Source organism: Mobula hypostoma, chromosome 8 (genome assembly GCF_963921235.1).
Source record: "Mobula hypostoma chromosome 8, sMobHyp1.1, whole genome shotgun sequence".
Taxonomy (NCBI): Eukaryota; Metazoa; Chordata; class Chondrichthyes; order Myliobatiformes; family Myliobatidae; genus Mobula; species Mobula hypostoma.
The window spans coordinates 122,505,238-122,531,413 of NC_086104.1; the positions used below are offsets into that span (position 1 = coordinate 122,505,238).

Genomic DNA, 26,176 nt, shown 5'->3' on the forward strand with positions numbered 1-26,176 from the left:
ACTCGAGCCCACCCCCCATTCCGGGGACGTCCTCATAAATCTTTCCTGCACCCTCTCCAGCTTAATGACATCCTCCCTATCGCTAGGTGACCAGACCTGCAAGCTTTACTTCAATTGCGGTCTCACCGATATCTTGTGCAGCTGTAAAGTTGTATCCCAACTCCTGCACTCCAGAGCCCTGAGTGATAACTTCCATTAAAATCGCTTACGTCGGTAGCCATACCTCCACAGAAGATGGGGAAGAATATTCAGGGGTGGGGAGTGGGTGGGAGGGGTCTCTTATGAAGCTTTACCGAGGCAATGACTATTGTAGACAGTTATTATTTATTGTAACTTCTAGTAATTGTATGTCTTTGCACAGTAACGCTGTCGTAACAGAGGATATTTCACAACTTTTGTCGATGATAATAAACCTGATTCTGATTCCGGAAACTTATTCGTATGTTGTGTGTGTGTGTGTGTGTGTTTTGGTGGTGGTGGGGGGGTGTCCGTTCGTTTTGCTTTCATAAGGTTTACCCACCCTCTCTCACTCGGGGGTTCTCTGTCCCCATTCTCGCCCCCCTGCCGTCTACTACAGCTATCCCGCGGATTTAACCCATTTTTAGCTCCAGAGACAAAGACCGAGGCGAGAAGGTAGTTAATCAGAGGTTTCACAGCCCCTGACCCGTGGCCGACCCTCCCCCGCCCGCTTCCCCCACCTTCCGCTCTTCCTGATGCTTGTGTGTGTGTGTTTTTCCAACAGGAATGTGTCATGGAAAGTCCGGCAGACTTTGTCACGACCCAAGGCAGTCACGCCCCTTTGGGAGATATGGAGACTGTGCGGAGCTGGTTATAACTCCCCGGGACATAGCGAGGGCAGAGCAGAGCACTCGGACACAGACTCAACGTAAAGCCAGTAAGTATCAGAGTGTTCTTGACTTTGTGCTCCGGTCTCTCTAACTACTGCCCTGCTCCTCGCATTTTCCACCGCAAGCCTCTGTTTCCCCACGCCCCATTTACCCCTCTCCGTCTAACACACTTTTTGCCTCCAACTCTTTCCTCCCTCTCACACTCCCCCTTTAAATCTCTCTCTCGCCCCTTTCTCCTCCTCCACCTCGATTTGCCTCTCTTTCCTTCCCCTTTCCTCTCTCTCTTCATCTCTCTCTCCTTCGCCCCTCTTTCCCTCTATCTTTTCACTTCTCTTTCTGAATTTCTTTCTTTCACGCCCTCCACCATCTCCCCATACTTTCCCTTTTTATCTTGCACTTTCGTCCCTTTCTCTCCTCCCCTCTCTTTTCTACCTGCGTCTTTCTTTCCTCCCGGCCCTCGCCCCCATCGTTCCCTTTCTCTTTCCAGTCCTTCTCGATATCTCTCTTTTCCCCTCTTTATCCCCCCTTCCTCATCTCTCTGTTCATCTACTTTATCTCTCTATATCTCTCCTTAATCCCGTTCCCTCTCCATCCCTCTTTATCTACTTTCCTTTGCCCTCGCTTCCCTCTTCCCTTTCTCCATGGATCCTCCCTATTTCTCTCTCTCTCTTCCTCTCTTTCTGGATTTGTCTTACTTTCCCTCTACCCTTTCTCCCTTTCTTTCTGCATCTCTCCCTTATCCACTTTCTTTCTCCATCTCTGTTGATCTTTCTCTCTCCTCTACCTTCTCTCACACTCGTTCCTCTATACCTTTTCATCACAATCTCTTTCTCCTGTCGCCCCTCTTTTATTTCAAACTTTCCAACCTTACCCCTCTCATTTCTTCCTTCCTCTCTTCCATCTCCAACCCCTCTGTCTCTCCCTCTCCATCCCTGCCTCGCTCCTACTCTCTTTCCATATTTTTCTGTGATATATGTGTGTGTGTGTGTGTGAGAGAGAGAGAGAGAGAGACCGACCCATATCCCAGTAAGACTGTGTGTGTGTGTGTGTGTGTGTGTGTGAGAGAGAGAGAGAGAGAGAGAGAGAGAGAGAGAGAGACCGACCCATATCCCAGTAAGACTGTGTGTGTGTGTGTGTGTGTGTGTGTGTGGGTCGGGGAGGGGAGACCCGTCCCCGTGAGGGTCAGCAGATAACCTACCCATCCCCTAAAGAGTTCAGGAACAATGTGCATTTTGTTGCAGGGGAAGTGAGGTCCTCCCGAGCAGATCCCCGCACCCTTGGCTGTTTGCAGAGACGTTGCTCGGGATTTTCGGGAGTCGCAAGTTGTGAAATGAATTCTAAATGTTTGCGTGAATGGTACTGAAGTTTGAATGTGGTATGGACGAGCTGACAAGAGTCGCCGATAAAACGTGAGGGCTCATTGTAAGGTGAGCTAGTGCTCATATCACTTCACCCGGCGTGTCCTTCCACACCTTTCACTGAAAGCACGGTGGACAGGAGTGCAAACCGCACACCAGAGAGCTTAAGAAAGTTATCTCACGCTCATGATACATGATACAAACTATCAGTGTACGATGGGTGATTGATAAGTTCGTGTCCCACGGTAGAAGGAGATGTTATTAACTTCAAACTTTCTGCATAATCACTCAGATTTGACCTGCATGCGCATGTAACGAGAGCTGTAGAACTAACTCATCCCCTTCTACCCTGGGCCACGAATTTATCAATCACCTGTGCTGTGGGCACTTTCTGGAGGTCCAAGATCCGTGTGCTCCATGACCGCTGGACTAAGTGTGTAAATGCAGGAGGGGACTATGTTGAAAAATAAATGTGCTAGATTTTCTAAAATTGACACCTTCTACCTTAGGCCACAAACGTATCAATCACCTCTGGTAACGCAGATTTCGGTGTCGTGTTCAGATTGGTTTAGTATTGTCACATGGCCCGGGGTAGGGATAGAAACTTTGCTCTGCATGCCACCCATGCAGATTATTTCATCACATCGATGCAGGAAGGTATCTGATGCTGTGTCTGTGACGCTGCTGCAACTGTGCACACACGGACCTGTGCATCTGCTAATAAACACCACTTTGTCGACACCAGGTCATAATGAAGTTGCTCACAGAGCGAATTGGCAATAATAAATACAGGAAAGAGCGTAAAAAAGCAGGGGAGTGCAATCTGTAGTCGAGCAAACGGAAATGCTGAAGCGGTAACGACGGAATCACCGAGGGAATTGGAGTTAAATCCGAGAACGTGGGCAGTCTAGTTGGGAAAGGGCTGTGCAGGAAGTGATTGGTCCAGGAATCCGAGGGGTTCAAGCTGCCATTGAAGCACCAGTACGTGCTTTCAGGCGCATGTACAGCATCTTCTGTCCGGTGGGAAATGGGAGTTGGGAGAAGAGGGAATAGACTTTGACTATGCTGGCTGGAATTCCTGGAGGGGATGGAGAGAAGCGGGAGAAGAAAGTGAAAGTGGTATTGGGATAAAGGAGAGTGTATGATGGGATTGTGCAGAGGCAGCTTCACCCTATGTCTAACCATGGGAGTGTGTGAACAGATGGTGTAAAGGGAGATCACTTTGTGCCTGACCCTGGGAGCGTGATATGTGATGGTGCAGAGGGAGTTTCACTCCCTGGCTGAGTGCGTGATGGGATAGTGTAGAATGACAGATGTAATCGGGACCGATTATTAGTTCAGAATCAGAATCAGGTTTATTATCACCGGCATGTGTCGTGAAATTTGTTAACTTAGCAGCAGCAGTTCAATGCAGTACATAACATATATATAGCAGAGGAAGATAATAATAATAAAAAATAAGTAAATCAATTACAATATACATATATTAAATAGATTAGAATTCATGCGAAAATAGAAATAATATATATTAAAAAAGCGAGGTAGTGTTCATGGGTTCAACACCCATTTATGAATCGGATGGCAGAGGGGAAGAAGCTGTTCCTGATTGGCTGAGTGTGTGCCTTCAGGCTTCTGTATCTCCTACCTGATGGTAACAGTGAGAAAAAGGCATGTCCTGGGTGCTGGAGGTCCTTATAATGGACGCTGCCTTTCTGAGACACCGCTCCTTAAAGATGTCCTGGGTACTTTGTTGGTGTAACCGTTTGTTTCGTCCAATAGCACCACTTCTAAACAACACACGTTTCGTTAACCCACAGGGAAAGCGCGAGGCAGTTCGCCGATCAGAGGGTCTCGGTGCCGAGGAAGAACGGGAGCAGAATATCGAACACTCCTTTAAAAATCTCGAAAGAAATCCTTTCTAGGTCCAGGGATGGCCACCTTTTCACATCACGGACTTCCCTGTGACGACTCGATGCAGCAGGTTCCAGCCGAGCTGGACTTGGCCTCTTACGGTGAGCCCGGGAAGGTGGCAGTGGGATACAGTGTAGGGGCAGGGGAATGTGCGTCAATCAAAGGCTCAGGGAGTTTGTTCCAGGACAGGAATTCACGGGATCCACTTCCTCTAAGCACATACAATTGTATGGGGTTGGGCTGACTTGAGAGGCTATCGCTGGACAGTGAGAGGCGAGTCCCGATATCCTGTTTTCCCATGGAGAACAGATCTATATATCGTTTGCTAGAGGGCCTATGCCCCATATCCTTCCAAAGGTAGTATATCTGCATATCGTCCCATGGAGCACACCTTCCTCTAGAATGTGTATCCCTTATATCCTCCCGTAGAACACATATCCATATCCTCCCATAGAAAGCATATCCCATATCCTTGTTCAGAACATATCCCCATATCCTCCCATAGAGCGTATATTCCCCACAACATACCTTAGAGAGCGTATCCCCCACCTACTTATATTGAGAGAAAATGCCAATATCTTCCCAAAGAGCATGTTCTGATTGATATACTCCTACAGAGAGCATAGCTGCATATCCTCAAGCAAAAGAATGTCCTCCGAATCCTCCCATAGACAGCACATTCCAATATCCTCCAGTAGAGAGAAAATCTGCATATCCTCACACAGAACATATGTGGGAGAATATGCAGGTACGGAATAATATCCTCCCATAGAGAGAAAATCTGCATACCCTCACATTGAGCTTATCTGCCTCATTAGCATTCCATAGAGCACATAGCCATATCCTCCCACAGCATATACACACCTCCCACAGAGGGGATACCATCCGTATCCTCACTGAAAACATATCCGTATCGTCCCCTGAAAAGTATGTGCTCCATCACCCTGAACTGGTTTGTATACTGTATATTTGAGGGCTGTTATAGCGTGTGATGGCAAATGATCAAAATGAAAATGTCATATCTAGCTCTGCTAATTTCTCTCTCTCTCCCTCTCCCCTCCCCCTCTCTCCCACGGTCTCTCTCCCTCTCCATCTCGCCATCTCTTGTTGGATTGGTATACAGTCGGCACAACATTGTGGGGCTGTATTAAGTTCTATGTTCTGTAACCGCCCCTCTCTCCCTGCTATCCTTTCTGAGGATGCTTTTGCATGCCCTTCTCTCTCCAGCAAACCGCTGCCCAGATCGTCATGACACTACTAGATCCAGTATGGCATTCCCCCTGGTCGGCCTGTCAACATGCTGTGACAGGAATCCATCCTGGACACACTTAACAAACTCTGCCCCGTCAAAACTCTTGGAGCTGATCAGGTGCCAATCAATATTAGGGAAGTTAAAGTCACCCATGATAACAACCCTGTTATTTTTGCTCCTTTTCAAAATCTGCCTCCCAATCTTCTCCTCGGTATCTCTGCTGTTACCAGGGGGCCTATAGAATACTCCCAATAGAGTAACTGCTCCCTTCCTGTTCCTGACTTCCACCCATACTGACTCAAAAGAGGATATATTCTGATGGAATATTCCCCAGGCTTCTCCATGAGGCAAGGGAAGAGATTGCTGAGCCTCTGGCTAGGATCTTTAGGTCCTTGTTGTCCACGGGAATGATACTGGAGGATTGGAGGGAGGCGAATGTTGTTGAAAAAATGTAGTAGGGATAGTCCGGGTAATTATAGACCATTGAGCCTTACGTCTGTGGTGGGAAAGCTGTTGGAAAAGATTCTTAGAGATAGGATCTATGGGCATTTAGAGAATCATGGTCTGATCAGGGACAGTCAGCATGGCTTTGTGAAGGGCAAATCGTGTCTAACAAGCCTGATAGAGTTCTTTGAGGAGGTGACCAGGCATACAGATGAGGGTAGTACTGTGGATGTGATCTACATGGATTTTAGTAAAGCATTTGACAAGGTTCCACATGGTAGGTTTATTCAGAAAGTCAGAAGGCATGGAACCCAGGTAAGTTTGGCCGGGTGGATTCAGAATTGGCTTGTCTGCAGAAGGCAGAGGGTCGTGGTGGAGGGACTACATTCGGATTGGAGAGTTGTGACTAGTGGTGTCCCACAAGGATCGGTTCTGGGACCTCTACTTTTCGTGATTTTTATTAACGACCTGGATGTGGGGGTAGAAGGGTGGGTTGGCAAGTTTGCAGACGACACAAGGCTTGGTGGTGTTGTAGATAGTGTAGAGGATTGTTGAAGATTGCAGAGAGACATTGATAGGATGCAGAAGTGGGCTGAGAAGTGGCAGATGGAGTTCAACCCGGGGAAGTGTGAGGTGGTACGCTTTGGAAGGCCAAACTCCAAGGCAGAATACAAAGTTAATGGCAGGATACTTGGGAGTGTGGAGAAGCAGAGGGATCTGGGGATACATGTCCACAGGTCCTTGAAAGTTGCCTCACAGGTAGTTAGGGTAGTTAAGAAATCTTATGGGGTGTTAGCTTTCATAAATCGAAGGACAGAGTTTAAGAGTCGCGAGGTAATGATGCAGGTCTATAAAACTCTGGTTAGGCCACATTTGGAGTACTGTGTCCATTTCTGGTCGCCTCACTATAGGAAGGATGTTGAAGCATTGGAAAGGGTACAGAGGAGATTTACCAGGATGCTGCCCGGTTTAGAGAGTATGGATTATGATCAGAGATTAAGGGAGCTAGGGCGAGAGGAGACATGATAGAGGTATACAAGATATCAAGAGGAATAGATAGAGTGGATAGCCAATGCCTCTTCTCCAGGGCCCCACTGCTCAATACAAGAGGACATAGCTTTAAGGTAAAGGGTGGGAAGTTCAAGGGGGGATATTGGAGGAAGGTTTTTTACTCATAGAGTGGTTGGTGCGTGGAATGCACTGCCTGAATCAGTGTTGGAGGCAGATACACTAGTGAAATTTAAGAGACGTCTAGACAGGTATATGGAGAAATTTAAGGTGGAGGGTTATATGGGAGGCAAGGTTTGAGGGTCAGCACATTGTGGGCCGAAGGGCCTGTACTGTTCTATGTTCTATAGCAACTCTTCCTGAATCTCGACCATTACCTCGCCCCCTCCTCCATTTACCTTTCTCTCTTGGTCCACTCTCCTCTCCAATCAGATTCTTTCTTTTTCACCTATCACTTTCAAGCTTCTGAATTCATCCTCCCTCCCCTAACCACCTGGATTCACCTATCACCTTCTAGCTTGTACTCCTTCCCCTCCCACACCTTCTTATTTTGGTTCCTTTCCTCTTGCTTTCCACCCCTGATGAAGGGTTTCAGCCCCAATCGTTGACTCTTTATTCAGTTCCATAGATGCTTTCTGACCTGCTGAGTTCCATCAACATTTTGTGTGCATGACCTCTCACTTCCTCTTTACTCGCCTTTCTTTTGCCTTTGTCCCTCCCCTGAATCCATTTTCTGTGGATCCCTGACTCACCACAACAAAGCTCACTTCCTATTCTGAAAATCTTTCTGAGGGATCTTTTATCATACCATTTGGCCCTCAGACCAATTCCTAGCCCAGTGAGCAAAGGAGGTCTTAATAATTCTTCTCTGATCCCCCACCCGTACTTTCCCTCTACATATCTTCATCTCGTTCTGTCTCCCTGTTCACCCTCTCTGCAGACAGTAGTTTCTGTCCCTATCCTCTATTTTCCTCTTCCCCTCACTCTGATCCTCCCAAATGTTCCTCTCCCATCTCGCCGTTCTTCTTCACGACTCAATTCCTACCTTCCCTCCTCTCTCTCCCTCAGCCTGTCCCCTTCTCCCTCATGTTCCCTTTCTCCATCACACCTAAAAGCCCCCATTTCATCTCCCCTCCCACCCCATCTCAACCACGTATCACTCGTGCTCCCTGTTCCCCCTTCCATCTCCCCTCCCTCTCCCTTATTCCATCCCCTGCCTGCTGTGTCTCTTTCCGTCCTCTCTCTCTCCTCTCTCCCCATCTTTCTCATCTCTCATATATTCTCTCTTTATTCCCATCTCCCTCTTTCTGTCTCTCTGCGTTCCTCCAGACTTCTTTCTTACGTCCCTCTCCCTCTCTCAATTGCCGTCCTATCTGTATTTCCCACTTTTTCCACATCTTGCCACTCGCTATGTGCACGCTCTCTCTATCACTTACACTACCTAACACCGTCTCCTCCCTCTTTTCTGACCGTCACTCTCTCTCTCCTTCTCCCTTTCTCCCTCCCTCCCGCTTTCTTACCACCCACTCCCTTCTCCCTGTCTTCCAATTCTCTCCCTCTTTCTCCCATTTCTGTATCTCCCAGCCCTCTCATATCTCCTCACCACTTTCTCTCTCTCCATCTTCATCTCCCCGTGTTTCCCTTCTCTCTCCCTCTCTCCAGCTTTTCTCTTTCCCCCCCTTCCTGTATCCCCTCTCTCTGTCCATGTCCCTGCCACCCCACCTCATCACTCTATGTCTATTCCTCTCCTTATCTTCACTTTCCGCTCTCTCTCGCCCATACTCCCCACTTTCTCTCACAGACACCCCATCATTCCCATCTTTAACCATCTTCATCCCTCATGACCAACTCTACATTCAACATCAGCTCCTCCACTTCCCCCCACTGCACCCCTCCGCTCTCCAGTCCCTCCACCTTCCAAACCACTGTCCTCTCTGCAGACCTGACCACGCCTCACCACACACACTTTACAAACTGCAACAAACATCCAGAAATTGGCCTGAAGTGCTAAGTATTTCCAAGATTTTAAGATTACATCTCAAACTTCTGGCACGATTACCTTTGATGGTCGTTTATTTGCAGTTCAGAATAGACCTGTTTATCACGCATTGTTTCACAGGCAATGGGCTTCCGGTTCGGAGTTACTGGCAATTGGATTTACATTCAGTGTGTCCTTGCTGCACGAGGGACTTCCTCCTGTTATTTAGAGATAAGGTTGCTTGGAATTCGGGAGGAGAGAGCAGGCAATGTGGGCGGAAGTCTCCTGGAATAATTCTCTCGGATCCCGGAGATAGTTCAGACGGGAATATCAAGTCCACAGAGCCGAGACCACGTCAAGTTAAGGAGTTTGACGAACTTTGGTACAAGCATATTAAAAATGTATGCCAAATTACAACAGGGAGAGAGAGAGGAGATTGGGAGAGGAAGGACGGGGAATAGGGGGAGATAGGGAGAGGGTCAGAGCGTGGAGATTGTGAGAGAAGGAGAGAGGGGGAAGAGGGGGAAGGAAGATGAGAGGCAGAGAGATGGGAGAGGGATGAGCTTAAGAGACTGGAGAAGGAGAGAAAAGAAAAGGATATATATGAAGAGAGACAGAGAGGGATTATCAGTCAGGGAAGAGGGAGAGTGGCGATCAGGAGAAAGAGAAGAAAGGGGAAGAAGTTGGCAGGGAAATGGGGGGAAGAAAGAGTGGCAAAGTGATAGAGGATGAGCATTTGGCAAGAAGGGAAGAGACAGTACAGTGTTAGAACAAGTCCTTTCACAGTGTTGATAAACAGAAGGATCTTGGGGTCCAAACACATACCTTTCTTAAAGTGACTGCACAGGCTGATAGGATGGTTAAGGAGGCATATGACATGCTTGCCTTTATTAGTTCGGACACTGAATTAAAACTTAGGAAGTTATGTCGCAGGTTTGCAAACCTCTAGTTAGGCTGCGCCTGGAGTATTGCATTTGGAGTTATAGGAAGGATGCCGAGGCTTTGGAGAGGGCGCCGAAGAGGTTTTCCAGGATGATGCCTGGATTGGAGGGTATATACCATAACAAGAGGTTGGACAAACTTGGGATGCCTTCTCTGGAACGGCAGAGGCTGCTGCGTATTTGGAACACGCTGGCAGAAATGGTGGTTGAACTGGGCCGGTTAGCAACATTTAAAAACCATCTAGGTGAGTACAAGGATATGATAGGAGAGGGCTAATATGCCAAGCACGGGCAGGTGAGAATAGCTAGCTGGGTAAAACAATCGGCAGGGACGAGTTGGATCGTAGGGCTTGTTTCCGTGTTGTAATCCTCTATGGGTCAGGACCCATGGCAGCCGGGTTGATCCAAAGGATGACTGTGGAGATCGGCTTATCCTAGGGAAGAGTCTGGAGAGACTGGGTCTGCTCTCCTGGCGTGGAGAGGGTTGTGGGGTGGGGAACCAGATAGAGGGTACAAGATTATGAGGGGACATTGAGGGGGTAGGTACATCTCCCTATAGAACTAGATGGAATAGGTTTAGACCAAGGGACAGGAGGTTTAGGTGTGAAGGGCAGTGAGAAAGATGAGGAACGACAAAAGATAGGAAGAGCAGAGTGAGTGAGAGAAGGGAGAGGGGGAGAGGGACGGCAATGGAGAGTGGGATAGGGAAATAAGAGTGGCGATATAAAGGGAAGAAGGGAGAGTGGAGATGAAGGGGACGAGGGGGCGAGAGGGAGCGAAGCGAGAAGTGAGAGATGAGAGGAGAGTGCGATAAGGAGAGGAGAGCTGAGAGGGAGGGAAGCGAGAAGTGAGAAGTGAGAGGAGAGAAAGCGAGGGTAAAGTAGAAGTAGAGAGGGAGCGATGGGGTGAAATAACGATGTGAGAGGGAAGCGACGAGGAGAGAGTGGAGGAGCGTTAAGGAGGGGACAGAAAAACATAAGAAGTGAGGGAATAAATGGAATTTCTTTAGCCTCTTAAGGAAGTAGAGGCGTTGGTGGCCTTCCTTGGCCATGGTGTCCACATGGTTGGATCAGGAAAGGATGTAGGTGATACTCACTCCTAGAAACTTAAAGCTCTCAACCCTCTCGACCTCGACATAGCTCCTCTGAGCAGTCGAAGTGCCTACTTCCTGAAGTCAATGACCAGCTCTGTTGTTTTGCTGACATTGAGGGGAAGGCTGTTGTCATGACACCATATTACTCGGCTCTCCTCCTTCTTCCTGTACGGCTCTGCACATTTGTGTTGTCCCTCTACTGACACCTATTGGTCACACTTTCCAGATTCGGAGGTTGAAACGCCATTTCTGAATCCCGGTTTCACCGACCTCTGGTCTTGGGCGGACAGACAGGGCAGCCAAGGACAACACTCCCCGATTCCCAAAGGTAGGAAGACCTTTCGCAGTGTTGTTGTACAGAGGCATCTTGGGATCGAAGTTCATAGCTCCCTATTAGTGGCCACACAAGTTGATTTGGAAGTAAAGAAGGCATGAGGCATGCTTGCATTTATTAATTGGGACACACAGGTGAACTGTCGTGAAGTAATGCGACAGCCTTATAAAACTTTGGTCAAGTCACATTCAATTCTGGTCCCCCCATTAAAGGAAAGATGCAGAGGCTTTGGGGAGGGAGCAGAAGAAGTTCATCAGGATTCTGCCTGGATTGGAGGATATATACGGAGAGATTGGACGAACTGGTTTTATTTTTTCAGAATGGCAGAGGCTAAGAGGAGACCTGATAGGGGTTTATAAAACAATGAGAGGCATAGAAAGGGAAGACAGCTGGTATCTTTATCCCCTGGGTTAAAATATTTAGCCGAAATGCACTTAGGGTGAGAGGGGATGTTCAAAGGAGATGTGCAGGACAAGTTGCTTTCACGCAGAGTGGCGGGTGTCTGGGATGTGCTGTCAGAAGTGTTCTTGCAGGCAGATATGATAGAGGTTGCTAGGTAGACATTATGAATGTGCAGGGAATGGAGGGATGTGGACATTGTGTAGGCAGAAGGGATTAGTTTAGTTAGACGTTTGATTACTAGTTTAATTAGTTCGGCAAAACATTGTGGGCCGAAGGGCCTGTCCCCTGTGTGGTACCGTCCCGTGTTAAGATGGGTGATAGAAGACAACGAGGAGCCAGGAAAGAAGAGTGGGAGAGGCCAATGGAAGATGGTTATCAAATTGTATAGTGGGGCATAATGCACTGGTCAAGCGAATTATACTTGCCTCCATTTACTGATGTTAATTGAAGTTACAAGGAGGAAGGGGAAAGCTGGAACACATGATGATGAATGTCTAATTAATCCTGATCTATCCCCCACCCCCCATCTCTCTCAGATCACCAGGATTTAACAGGGCAGTGTACAGACAGCGGTACGCACAACGTTTATTCTCAGTTGCACTGTTGGACAGGTTATCCCCTGGGTAAGTTCCTCGGGTTCGGTTTGATATTACCGCGTTATAACGATCTGAAAACTATTTTACTAAACCCACAGTTAATGCGGACGACCCAGAAAGAAACAGGTTCAAAATTGTCCCATCACGCACTCCTGGGGTCAGACACAGAATCAATCTCTCTCTCTCTCTCTCTCTCTACACCGTGCCATCACAAACTCCTGGGGTCAACCGCAAAGATAAGGGGGTTCCAAACAAATAAAAACCTCTCCTCATCTACGTAAACACTGCGTAGGCCCCTCCCCCACATTTGTAACCCCACCCGGCACTGCACCTCTCCCCATCTATCTAAATCTCTATCACTTCAACATTCCTTCCCAACACCCTCAGTCTCTGCTGAATGCACTCTGCCCTTCCCAACCTCCTCCGCTCTCCACATCCCTCCCCAGGGAACACAAACGCACTCCACTCCCTTGTACCACTGACACCCACAGCCCTCCAACCCTCCCCGACACCACCTCCACACCTCTCTCCAGCACCCATGTGAGCAGGCCGCTTGCCCCACCAAACGTAGAACTCCTCCCCTCATTATAATTCAGCAAAACGCAGTTCTGAGAAAGTCACTCAATCGGTGCGTGTCCCTGGGAACAGTCTGTAGATCAGAGAGTCCTCTGTTACGCACCTGATGGGGATACAGATCCTTGAATCTGACTCACTTTCTGAGCGAGTCCGCAGTCTGCATAGACGTGGGTGACCGCTGCCGTCCCGAGGGCAGCGTCGCGTTAGTGGTAATATCACGGTTGTAGACGACCATGGGGGCTCCCTTACCACCAGTGTGTGTTGGTCAGCTCTGGCGATGAGGTGTTCTGCTGCAAGTAGAGAGGCAATGTCCAGCTGACTGGGACTTGGCGCCGTAGATGTCCATCATTCGCCCGCAACGCCAGGGACAGAGAGAACCATAGTGACACTTGGTGCCAAAGTACTTTGGCTCCACACATTCACTGATACAGTCACATGCGAATGTGGTCATCAGGGTGAGGGCAGCATCGGATACACGATTGCCCCCATTCTCAAGGGCCTTGTGAAAATAGCGGACTCGCTCCATCTTAGACCCCCAGATAAAACTGAAGGCGTTCCGGGTTATTATCCTGGCGGGGGAGCGGGGAACAGACCACACCCGCGTCAAGTACTGTAGCCCTGAGCACTTCTCGCTCCCAGTGACCGACTTTTCCCCCCATTTATCTTCAGAGAATGCCGCTTCCACAAACCCAGTTTTTACCTTACTTTCACGATCCGCTCTAACCAGTTCTTGACCACGCCTCGACCACTCCAAAACATATCCACGTCCGCTCAAGTCGTTGGGCCTGATTGTGGTCAGGGCCGGCTACCATGGTCTTCATGCGATTGACTCTGCCCCGGACTCCAAATCTGACTGGTCGCAGATACTGATCAGTCTGCAGAATGACAGCGGGTCCGAGCAAGAAACGGTGACTTGCGAAACATGGAGATGTTCCTCTCCTCTGCTCGGCAATGCCACCCGTCTTCTGCTCGCATCCTTCGTCGACGTTCCTTGCGCATCTTGGAGGTTACAACGCCCATCTGTCACTTTATCTCCGCAGCAAGCACCGAGCCCTCCCAGTGCGTCCCACCGTCCGGCCCGGAGGAGCGAATCTTCGTCCCCGGATCCTTCCAAACCTTGCGTCCGGTCAGCTCGGCGGAGCTCTTGGCGTGGAGATCTCAGGGTGCCTACGATGCGGCAGGGGAGGTGGAGACACTAGAGAGCTCGACGCTAGTGGGTCGCGGGCAAACATTCGAGGCGGGCGCCAGCGACGAGAGTGTGACTTCTTACCCAGGTAGGTCCCAGTAGCGAGATTTAAGCATGGAACCTTCGTCTAGCCTTTGGTGGTAGGGACGAGAGGGCTCCTTTTGTGTGGCGGGACAACCATTTGGGATAGGGTCTGGAAGAACGTACAGAGCAGCGAGAAGTTTCGGACACCCAACCCATCCCGGCTTGGTACGGCAACTGCTCTGACCGTGAGCGTAAGAAACTGCAAAGAGTTGTTGACAAAGCTTTACACATCACAGAAACCAGCCTCCCCTCCAAGGACTCTGTCTTTGGGAAAGCAGCCAACATTATCAAAGACCCCACCCGCCCCAGACATGGTCTCTTCTCCCGAATCCCATCGGGTGGAAGCACAAAAGCCTGAAGATTGCATGCGCCACCAGGATCAAAGGCGACGTCTAACTCGGTGTTATAAGACCATTGAACGGTCGCTAGTACGATCAATGGCGCTCGTGGTTATGCTTTTTTTAAAGTTCAAAACATTAAAATAATTCAAAGGAAAACTAGGGAGTCCAAAATGCGGGTTCTAACTTCGGGTTTACTCTAAGCGAGGCGTGCATGCATTACGTATGCAATGCACGTACGTGTTTATACATATAACCTGTAATAAGTTTTACAAGAACAAAAATGCTGAATCAACCGATATATAAATAAACACACATACACACACACACACACACACACACAAGATTACTCAAATACTACTGAAATATTAAATACGAAACACTCCTCCCTGCTCAGCTATAAACTCCAACCCTATAGAGAATGTATGTCAACTCAAGTATGCAATGTTTTGCTCTTCAGTATACACGCACAATATACTATATAATACAAGTGCTATATATTCATCTACAGCATAGTAAATTTTTAAATCGTCCCATTCAGGCCTAAAGATTCAATCGTTGTGCAAGCTTTCTTACTCTTCTGGGAAAACGTCTTTCCTGACAAGGGGGTTCACTCTGCTTGGCAGGTGAGACGAGAGGCTGTGAAAAAAAATCTCAGAGTCTCGGGCCTCCTCTGTGGTGGTTTTAGGAGTTGGCTCCGAGACTGCAACAAATGGTTCTGATAACGGTAGCCACCTTTCATCTTACTTTTTCTTCTCCTAGTTTGTGCAACTTTATCGTGGGCAGGTCCATTTAGTTCACTGCAGGAATCTCTTATTGCTCCTGTTACGATCCGATCTCTCCTCTTGGTTTCCTCATCCCCAAGTTCATCTGACAAATCCTCTGGTTTCGTATCTCCATTGACTCCTTTCTTTCTGGCCTTCCATTCATCCAGCTAGGTTTGGTCTTTACATTTACTTTTGTAAGCTGCTATTTGTCTCCTACCTGAAGTTCACAAAATAACCCTAACGCACGCAGAGTAGATTTTGGTTTTTTATACTCACCAAAAAAAAACAACCGAATTCTTGCGATTTTCCTGAAGCTCCTTGAACTCTCTTCCAGCCTAAAACAGTCACATTTCGCAAGTTACGGCCTATCATCACTTTCACAATTCCACAATTTCACATCTGTTTCTCCTCTGTTAGGCAACGGTTCACGGTGTTCGGCATTATTCAATACATTTCTTAATTCGCTTTCAGTTATCGTACGCGGATGCAAATTGCGGACGGATCTCCTAAGTGGCAGTTGGCTCAGCCAATCACGTCCCTACAATGCATGCTCTCCAATTTATTCCCCCCTCCCCCACATACAAGCTCAATGTGGCTTGTTGGTTGCTGTATTTCAATGTTACGAATGTCATTGTCTTTTTTCCAGTCTAAGTTCTTAGTTGGATCTCTTCAGGCTCCAGTTTAGAATCTTTGAAAAGCTTCTCAAATTTATTTTGCGGAATACTGAAACAGCGGAACCAGTGTCTACTTCCATTTTAATTAATTTGCCGTTCACTTCTGGGATAAGCCGTATTGCTTGTCTATTGTTAAGTTTCGCACTATAGATCTGAAGGCTGCACAATCACTCATTATTATCAGAATTTTCATCAATAGCATGCAGATTAGTGCACTTTTCGAAACTTCAATTTGACCTTTTAACTTTTTCTCTTCCCTGTGCAGTCCATTTACTTTTGTCTGCCTGAAATGCTCTCTGTAGGTGTCATACTTTGCCGCATTTTTTGCAAGTTTCAGCTTTAAATCTGCATTGGTCTGGTGTATGTGAGCCCCTGCCACAACAATTGCACAATTTGTTCTGCTACTCCGCTTTCTGTTTAGATCGAACCATAGAACCACAGAACATTAAAGCACAGAAACAGGCCTTTTGGCCCTTGGTTGTGCAGAATCATTCTTCTGCCTAGTCCCACTGACCTGTACCCGGACCATATCCCCTCTCATCCATGTACCTGTCCAAGTTTTTCTTAAATGTTAAAAGTGAGCCCGCATTTACACTTCATGTTGCAATTTCGTTCACGCTCATTTTCATTCGTGACTACAACTCAGTTGCGTCTCTCTCTCTGCTGGTTCCATTGATACAACGATTCTGACTGGTCTTTTAAATGTAAGTTTGTGCTTCAGTTAGGAGCCGTTTCTGAATGCTTTGTTTTAAGATTCCACAAACCAAACGATCGCTTAGTGCACCATTGAGCCCGTTACTGAACTGACAATGCTCAGACAATTTCTTCAATTCAGCCACGTACATTGAAATCGACTCCCTTTCTTTTTGATTCCACTTATGAAACCCAACGCGTTCTTGTCATGGTCCGGTCCGTGAATCCGCATTCCGGTTTATGGTCTGGTCCATTGTTCCTTATTCCAGGTTTTCCGGTTTTCCTTTGTTCTGTTAGGTGCTCTAATTGAAGCACCTGCTTCACATTTTGGGCTGGCTACATAAATAGTTCCTTGGCTCAGCTTCATTTGCTGGACTGTTCCGTTCCTTTTCCTTCCTCTTCCTTCTGTAGCCTTCGCCTGAAGCCTCGCCTGCTACCTTTCGCCTGAAGCCTCACTTGAAGCCTCGCCTATTCTCGCCGTCAAGTTCTACCTCCGGAGCAAGACCGGAAGCCTGCTGTGTCTAGATAAGGAACTGTCTTTCGTTGTTTGGAACTGTCTCTGTGTCCACGCCTTCGCTAGGTGGATCTGGCCGTTTGCTGCTACCTTGCGTAGGAAACTGTCTCTGTGTCCCGCCCTACGTTCTGGTCCCTAGAAGGGGTCCTGACTCTGTGTAGAGCCCTGGCCCCAAGCCCTGCTCCGAAGGAGGGGTCCTGGCTTTGTGTTCCATGTTCCTGTTCTCTCACGACCAAGGCTCTGTGTTTCCATTCTCTCACGACCAAGGCCCTGCGTTTCTGTCTCCATCGACCAAGTCAAGGCTTCGTGTTCTCATCCTGTCCATGTGCCTCGCCCAGCCCAGGAGTACCTCACCCAGCCCGGTGCTGGGCTTCCCTTGTCCTGTGCTGGGGTTCCCTCGTCCTGTCCAGTAGTCTCTCGTCCAGTCCTGTTGCCTTGCCACATCTTGTCCAAGCCTGGATCCGGAGTCCGAGCCGGAGTCAAGACCCAGGTTCCGGGTCCCTGTCCAGTCTCTGGCTCGGAGTCCTTGTCCAGGTTCCAAGTTCCTAGTTCCTCGTCCAGGTCCCGTTTTCCTAGTCTAGTCCTAGCCCTGTATCCTAGTCTCGTCCAGGGCCTGTGTCTTGTCCAGCGTCGTTTCTTCCCCACTTACCTTGCTTTCTTGGCACACCTAGTCCTGTCCCTAGTACTTCAGTGTCTGTGTCTTTGCATTTGGGTCCGCTCCCAGCGCCCCCCGTATGACAGTTCTGCAATCAACAATGTCTTCGGTTCTAAAATGTTCCTGCATTACTTTGACAATATCAGCAAAGCTCATTTCAGCTGGTTTGGTTTGAGAATTTAAACTTCGAAGCAAACTGTATGCCTTTAAACTCAATGCACGCAGTAAAATTGCTAGTCGTTTCTCACTGGCTATTTCATTTACTTCAAAATATTGATGTATTAGCTCACATTCCTGTTATCGTTTCTGTAATCAAACGTGTCAGATTTCCTCGGTAGCCAGCTATTTCTGCTTTTTTAAAATGATATTATCACCCGGTACTCAATTTTTTTTATTAATCCGTGAATTATTCCGTTTAGCGCCGAAAACAAAATCTCTATAGTGTCTTCCCTTCCGAAGAACAGTTTTGTTGAAAACTCAACGGTCTCTGCATGTGCTGGGTTGCGCTATTTTTTTTACCTGCCGTTCTTCTCGCTGTTTAACAAGTCGGTAGCCATATGGGGTTCGTTTTAAAAATACCTTGCCGCGATGTTATGTTTTGCAACATGAGCAGGTGAGGGAGGCGGTCTTACATTAGGCGAGGTGCGCACGTATTACGCGGTGGCCTGATGACATTATGCAATCACGTATTCGTACACGTAACCCGTAATGAATTATTTAAACGAACAGGAAAGCTTAATCAAACAATGAGCGTAGGTTTTCAGCGAAACGGTCTCCCAGCCTGCGTCGGGTCTCGCCAATATATCGAAGGCCGCACCGGGAGCACCTACGCTCGTTGAACACCTACGCTCTGTCCGCCAGAGAAAGCAGGATCTCCCAGTGGCCACACATTTTAATTCCACCTCCCATTCCCATTCTGATATGTCTATCCACGGCCTCCTCTACTGTCAAGATGAAGCCACACTCAGGTTGGAGGAACAACACCTCCTATTCCGTCTGGGTAGCCTCCAACCTGATGGCATGAACATTGACTTCTCCAACTTCCGTTAATGCCACTCCTCCCCTTCGTACCCCATCCCTAATTTATTTATTTATTATTTTTATTTTCCCCATTTTTTCTCTCTCTTTTTTCTCCCTCTGTCCCTCTCACTATAACTCCTTGCCTGCTCTCCATCCTCTGGGCTCCCCTCCCCTTTCTTTCTCCCTAGGCTTCCCGTCCCACGATCCTCTGCCTTCTCCAGCCTTGTATCTCTTTTGCCAAGCAACTGTCCAGCTCTTGGCTCCATCCCTCCCGCTCCTGTCTACTCCTATCATTTCAGATCTCTCTCTCCCCCTCCCACTTTCAAATCTCTTACTATCTCTTCTTTCAGTTAGTCCTGACAAAACGTCTCGGCCCGAAACGTCGACTGTACCTCTTCCCATAGATGCTGCCTGGCCTGCTGCGTTCACCAGCATTTTTTTTGTGGGTTGCTTGTATATACATACAAGATTACTCAGATACTACTGAAATAGTAAAAACGCAGCGCTCATGACATCACACCTACCTCGTTATATTCTTGCAGTTTATTGCTTATCTGCTCTGCGTGTTCTCTGTAACAGTAATACTTTATTCCTCATTGTTACTGTTTTATCTTGTACTAGAAAAGCGCACTGTGTCGTGATCTGATCGACAACAGTATGCCAGTATGCAAAACAAACTTTTTACTTTATCTTGATACATGCGACAATAATAAACCAATGCCAATTCTCCCCTCTTCAAGGCCTGACAGCAAGTACCATCCAGGAAATGACAGCTTCTACCTCGCTATTATCAGCCTCCCGAACGGAATTAGAATTATTAAAAGATGTATTCTTGACCTCACAGTGTGTGTGTGTGTGTGTGTGTGTGTGTGTGTGTGTGTGTGTGTGTGAGCGGTTAGTTTATTACGTAAAACTGTCTGTAAACCTACTGTTTCTTTGCGGTTTGTGCTCTTTAAGGTGCAGAGATGATGCTGGACGGATATCACACCTCCCTCCCCCACCACTCCTTCAGCAGGCAGTGGAATGGTACGTCCAGAAGTAACGGGGGACCGGCAGATCTGATCGAATACGGCGCTGGCTGGGATGGACATTTATCCATCCATGGTGGCCCAGCCGGTGAATACACCCTGTCGGAGCCAGCAGCCAATCGGTCACGCCACGCACCCAGAGACCGGTGCCGAGGTCCCTTTGTACCGAGAGGCCGCACTTCATGCGGCCCAGGACTGCTTGAATACGCAGGTAAGCGAGATAGGGCCGGAACTCATCGCCCTTCCCTCGCCGTTCAACTAGAAATGGGGGTGACCGCTCGCTGCAACCACTGAAGGGTATGAGGGAAAGCGGCTCCCAAGGCGCTGTCGGTTACGGGGTGGGGAGAACCCCGGCGTCGATGAAAGGGCTGCTGATAGATTTCTGAGTCGGGGATTGAGGTTGGAACATGAGGGTGGCGGTGTTGCCTTGGCTCTCCCTCCCCGGCTCTTGTCCTCGTCCTTCTGAGCGGAGAGAGCAGCGGTTCGTGAGCGGCTGTCGGAATGCCCGTGTCCACACATTGGTTCTGTTGATGGTGCATGCTAGCTTCACCGTGAACCTTCCCAGCATCTACCACCTCCTTGTCTCTGTGACCCACTACAGCCCTCTCCGTCCCTGAATTCCCACCGGCCCCTGCACCCCTGCCAATCTTCTCCTTCATGTCTCTGTAAACCCCTCCAGACCCTGCACCACCTCCCGGTCTCTGTAACCCGCTCTAGTTACTACACCCTTTCCCATCTCTATGGTCTCATTTGGAATCTCTATGGTTCCTACACTATTCTTCATCTCTGTGATCCGCTCCAGCTCCTACACTCCTCCCCGTATCTGTGACCCGTCCGGCACCTACATTCCTCCGATCTGTGTAACACTTTCCACCACCTACACCAGTTCCCTTCTCTGTGACCCGATCTGGCCTCTAAACCCCTCCCTGTCTCTGTGTCCCCCCTTGAGCCCATGTCTTTAACTCACCGCTCTGGGCCCTAGTCCTCTCCCAAACCCTGTGTACCCCTCCCTGTATTTATGATCCCCTCTGGCCCCTCGAAGCCCAGTATGGACATTATGGTTTGTATACTGTATTGTAATGGGTAGATCTTTCCTGTTTATCAGCGACGGTGACTGACCTTTGATCTCTCTCTCTCTCTTTCTCTCTCTCCCTCTCTCTGTTCTTCTTCCCTCTCTTGTACCTTCTCTTTCCCCCTTTCTTATTTATTTCTCTTCTTTTCTGTTTTATTTTTTCTTCTTAACTCTTTCCCTCCCTTTTTTCTTTGCTTTCCGTCTCCTATTCTCCCCATTCATCCGTCTCTCTTGCTCCTCCCTCTCCTTTTTCACACTTTCTTCTCTGCTCCTTTCTCCTCCTTTTTCTTCCTCTCTCCTCCCTGTCACCTCTCGCTCACCTTTCTCTTCTTCACCTCTTCTTTCATTCACACCTTTCACACTTTATCTTTCCCCCTTTCTGTCCCTTCCCATTTCTTCTTTCGCTTTCACTTTTCTTTCTCTCCACTTCCCAATCTCTCTCCAATTTCTACCCTCTCTCATTTTCTCTCTCTCCTGTCATCCTTGATGCTACTCACCCCACTCTCCCTCTCGGCAATCACTCCTCTCCCTTACCGTCTCTTGCTGTATCTCACAATCCATCTCTCTGTCCCTCTATCTTCCTCCCTCCCCCCTCCTCTCACTGCACTCCCCCCTCCACCCCCCCTCCCCCGCAGGAAACGGACCCATCCAACTCTGGCAATTCCTGCTGGAGTTGCTCCTGGACAAATCCTGTCAGTCCTTCATCAGCTGGACTGGAAACGGCTGGGAGTTTAAACTCTCCGATCCCGATGAGGTGAGATGCTTCCCGTCGGCCAGATGGAACTGGAATTGGGGTTGGAATTGGTTTATTGTTGACACAGGTACCGAGATGCAATCTTGTTTATACAGATAACAAGTACAAAGTGAATTGAGGTAGAACAAGCTAAAACAATAACAATTCGGAATAAAGTGTAAATAAAGACACGGAAAGTGCAGTGCGGTGCACTGCACAAAGTTATAACGAGGTAGATTGTGAGGTCAAGAGTCCATATTTTCAAGAGCCTGATAACAGTAAAGTAGAAACTCACTTTGAGCCTGGTGGTATGTGCTTTTCAGGTTTGTATGTTTCTTTTGCCCGATGTGACAGGGGAGAAGAGAGAATGTCCAACCTCCGTACTCAAGGAAAGAGGAATGTATCACAGAGGGAGCGCAGTGCAGATTCAGCTGAAGCGTATTGAGTAGGTTAATTGTCAGTAGCCTCTGTGCCACTGATTCCATATCTGATCACTGTTCACAGTTCTGTTCCCCTTATCAACGGATGCACTTGCCTGAGAGGGAGTGTGATGAAAAGTCACCGGACAGGCTTTGGAAATGCGCAGGTTTGCAGACGGAAAGAGATGAAATAGTCTTGGACTATTATTGTGACATGTACCGCGATGGAGTGAAAAACTTTTGTTTTGCATGTCATCCACGCCTATCATTTAATTACGTCAGTTCATCGAGATTGTACAAGGGGAAAAAAACAGAATGAAGAATGAAGTGTAACAGTTAAAGTGCAGTGCAGCCAGACAATAATGTGCAAAGGCGATAACGAGATAGATTGTGAGGCCAAGAGTCGATCTTATCGTATAAGTGGAATCAATTTTTTAACTGCAAGATAGAAGCTGTCCTTGAGCCTGGCGGTCCGTATCTGATCTGACCTGAACCAAACACCAGTACTAACAGGAATTCCTCTCTCACTTTCTCCCCCTCTCTCCTCGCTGCTCTTCTCACTCCACTCTCCTCCTAACTCTCTCTCTCTCTCTCTCCATCTCCCTCCTCTCTCTCTCTCTCTCACACTCTCCCTCTCTCTCTCGCACTCTCCCTCTCTCTCTCGCTCTCTCTCTCTCTCTCTCTCTCTCTCTCTCTCTCTCTCCCCCCCTCTCTCTCTCCCTCCCCCCACTCTCTCCTCCTCTCTCAGGTGGCCAAACGTTGGGGCAATCGGAAGAACAAACCTAAGATGAACTACGAGAAGCTGAGTCGTGGTCTCAGATACTATTACCACCGGGACATCATTCAGAAGACGTCAGGCAAACGCTACGTCTATCGATTTGCCTGTGACGTCCAAGGCCTTCTGGGAAAGACACCCCAGGAAATCCACGCTCATCTGAATGTCAAACCACGGCCGGGACTTTGAGGAATTAAAGCCATTTTTTTCGTGTTATTTAACATAAGGTTTGAAGACAGAGAGTGACACATTGGATTCACTTGAAAATTGGAACTGGTAGAAGGTCTAATGATTAGAGTCGCTCAGCTCTCAATCAGGCCCTTCGGCCCAACTCGTTTATACTGTCCATCCAAGCTCGTTCAATTTGCCTGCACTTGGCCCTCGAAACCGTTCCTATTCCTGTACCTATCCAAGTGTTTTTAAATGCTGTTATTGTACCTGCATCAACTACTTCCTCTGGCAGTTCGTTCCATATATAGACTGCACTCTGGGTGAAGCAGTTACTCCTCACGTTGACTGTAATTCTTTCTCCTCACACCTTAAACCTGTGCCGCCGAGCTTTAGACTGCTCTGCCTTAGTGTAAAGCACTGTGTCCGTCCGCTTTATCTACGCCCCTCATAGTTTTATAAACATCTAAAAGGTCACCTCTCAGCCTCCTTCACTCCAGGGAAAACAGTGCCAGACGCATCAATGAAAGGGAATAAACATTTTGGGTTGAGGCTCTTCATCAGGACTGGAAGGAAAAGTGGCACAAGTCAGAAGAAGAAGGTTGGGGTGGGGGGACAGCAAGGAGTAAATCTGGCAGGTGATAGTTCAATCGAGCTGAGACGGGGAAGGTAGGAGGGTGGGGGAGTGGTGACAAAGTGATTGATGTGTGAAACGAGGAGGTGATAGGTGGAAGAAGAGAGGGTCTGACAGGAAAGGACGGTGGATATAGAATGAAGGGGAGGGGCTGGGAACCAGACTGAAGAAAGCGTGGGCTGGTTATGATGGTGGGGAGGGGAGAGTGGGTGAGAGGGCAAACAGAATGAGAGAAAAAAGGGGATGAGTGTCGAAGATAGAAACAGAGGAGAGTGGATACTGGAGGTTAGAGAAATCAATGTTCATGCCAACAAGCTGGAAGCTACCAAGATAGAATACAGGGGCCACACAGATTGCTGGAGAAACTCGGCAAGTCAGGTCGAAGCTAAGCGGGGCAATAAACCGTCGACATTTTGGGTCAAGATCCTTCATTAGGACTAGAAAGTAAGGAGGCAGCAGCCAAAATAAAAAGGTGTGGGAGGGGAAGGAGTAAGAAAGGAGGAGGTAGAAATTTACTGAAGGTTAGAGAAATCGACCTTCATTCTATCAGGTCGGAGGCCGCTCAGACTGTATATGAGGTGATGCTTCTCCAATCTGGGTTCGGCCTCCTCATAGCAGTAGAGGAGGCCATGGGCACACGTTTTGGAATTGGAATGGGCGGCCACCTGGATGTCCTGTCAAAGCAGCCCCCAAATCTGCATCGGGTCTCACTGATGTAGAGGAGACCACACGGGGAATACTGGGTATAGTAGATGGCCCCATCAGACTTGCAAGTGAAGTGTTATCTTACCTGGAAGAACTGTTTAGGCACCTGAATAGTGGTGAGCGAGAAAGTGAAGGGACAGGTGCATCACTTGTCCCGCTTACAGGGGTAAGAGCAAGGAGAGAGATCAGGGGAGAGGGACGAAGACAAAGTTCAAAAGTTCAAAGTACATATGTGTCACTATATACAATCCCGAGATTCATTTTCTTGTGGGCATTCTGGTGGGGAAACTGCTGGAGTCAGTTATCAAGGATGTGATAACAGCACATTTGGAAAGCGGTGAAATGATCGGACAAAGTCAGCATGGATTTGTGAAAGGAAAATCATGTCTGACGAATCTCATAGAATTTTTTGAGGATGTAACGAGTAGAGTGGATAGGGGAGAACCAGTGGATGTGGTATATTTGGATTTTCAAAAGGCTTTTGACAAGGTCCCAGACAGGATATTAGTGTGGAAACTTAAAGCACACGGTATTGGGGGTAAGGTATTGGTGTGGGTGGAGAATTGGTTAGCAGACAGGAAGCAAAGAGTGGGAATAAACGGGACCTTTTCAGAATGGCAGGCAGTGACTAGTGGGGTACCGCAAGGTTCAGTGCTGGGACCCCAGTTGTTTACAATATATATTAATGACTTGGATGAGGGAATTAAATGCAGCATCTCCAAGTTTGCGGATGACACGAAGCTGGGTGGCAGTGTTAGCAGTGAGGAGGATGCTAAGAGGATGCAGGGTGACTTGGATAGGTTGGGTGAGTGGGCAAACTCATGGCAGATGCAATTTAATGTGGATAAATGTGAAGTTATCCACTTTGGTGGCAAAAATAGGAAAACAGATTATTATCTGAATGGTGGCCGATTAGGAAAAGGGGAGGTGCAACGAGACCTGGGTGTCATTATACACCAGTCATTGAAAGTGGGCATGCAGGTACAGCAGGCGGTGAAAAAGGCGAATGGTATGCTGGCATTTATAGCGAGAGGATTCGAGTACAGGAGCAGGGAGGTACTACTGCAGTTGTACAAGGCCTTGGTGAGACCACACCTGGAGTATTGTGTGCAGTTTTGGTCCCCTAATCTGAGGAAAGACATCTTTGCCATAGAGGGAGTACAAAGAAGGTTCACCAGATTGATTCCTGGGATGGCAGGACTTTCATATGAAGAAAGACTGGATGAACTGGGCTTGTACTCGTTGGAATTTAGAAGATTGAGGGGGGATCTGATTGAAACGTATAATATTCTAAAGGGATTGGACAGGCTAGATGCAGGAAGATTGTTCCCGATGTTGGGGAAGTCCAGAACGAGGGGTCACAGTTTGAGGATAGAGGGGAAGCCTTTTAGGACCGAGATTAGGAAAAACTTCTTCACACAGAGAGTGGTGAATCTGTGGAATTCTCTGCCACAGCAAACTGTTGAGGCCAGTTCATTGGCTATGTTTAAGAGGGAGTTAGATATGGCCCTTGTGGCTACAGGGGTCAGGGGGTATGGAGGGAAGGCTGGGGCGGGGTTCTGGGTTGGATGATCAGCCATGATAATAAATGGCGGTGCAGGCTCGAAGGGCCGAATGGCCTACTCCTGCACCTATTTTCTATGTTTCTATGTTTCTCAGCAAATCTATAAAATAATAACTATAACAGGATCAACCAGAGTGCAGAAGAGAACAAACTGTGCAACTGCAAATATAAACAAATAACAATAAGTAATGAGAACATGAGATAATGAGTTAAAGCGTATTTGAAAGTGAGATCACTGATTGTGGGAACATTTCAATGATGGGGCAAGTGAAGACGAGTGTATTTACACTTTTGTTCAAGAGCCTGATGGTTGAGGGGTAGTAACTGCCCCTGGACCTGGTGGTGAGAGTCCCGTGACCCTTGTACCTTCTTCCTGATGGCAGCTGCGAGAAGAGAGCATGATCTG

General features: G+C 48.0%; 1 protein-coding gene across 3 annotated transcripts in view; it reads left to right on the forward strand.

Moving 5' to 3' along the window:
* The window catches only part of LOC134350244 (protein c-ets-1-B-like), a 48,519-nt gene extending 23,518 nt beyond the window's left edge, over positions 1–25,001 (forward strand). Inside the window, exons 2-10 of one of the 3 annotated variants that reach the window (XM_063055260.1) lie at positions 743–895; positions 2,090–2,275; positions 4,024–4,218; positions 11,060–11,161; positions 12,106–12,192; positions 13,782–14,015; positions 19,630–19,911; positions 21,408–21,526; positions 22,673–25,001. In XM_063055260.1, the coding sequence (XP_062911330.1) occupies positions 4,137–4,218; positions 11,060–11,161; positions 12,106–12,192; positions 13,782–14,015; positions 19,630–19,911; positions 21,408–21,526; positions 22,673–22,888 (1,122 nt within the window). In that variant the 5' untranslated portion in view covers positions 743–895; positions 2,090–2,275; positions 4,024–4,136 and the 3' untranslated portion in view covers positions 22,889–25,001. The remainder of the gene's footprint in view (positions 1–742; positions 896–2,089; positions 2,276–4,023; positions 4,219–11,059; positions 11,162–12,105; positions 12,193–13,781; positions 14,016–19,629; positions 19,912–21,407; positions 21,527–22,672) is intronic. The other 2 variants (XM_063055261.1, XM_063055259.1) reach the window with 2 other exon arrangements.
* The last annotated feature ends 1,175 nt before the right edge of the window (positions 25,002–26,176 follow it).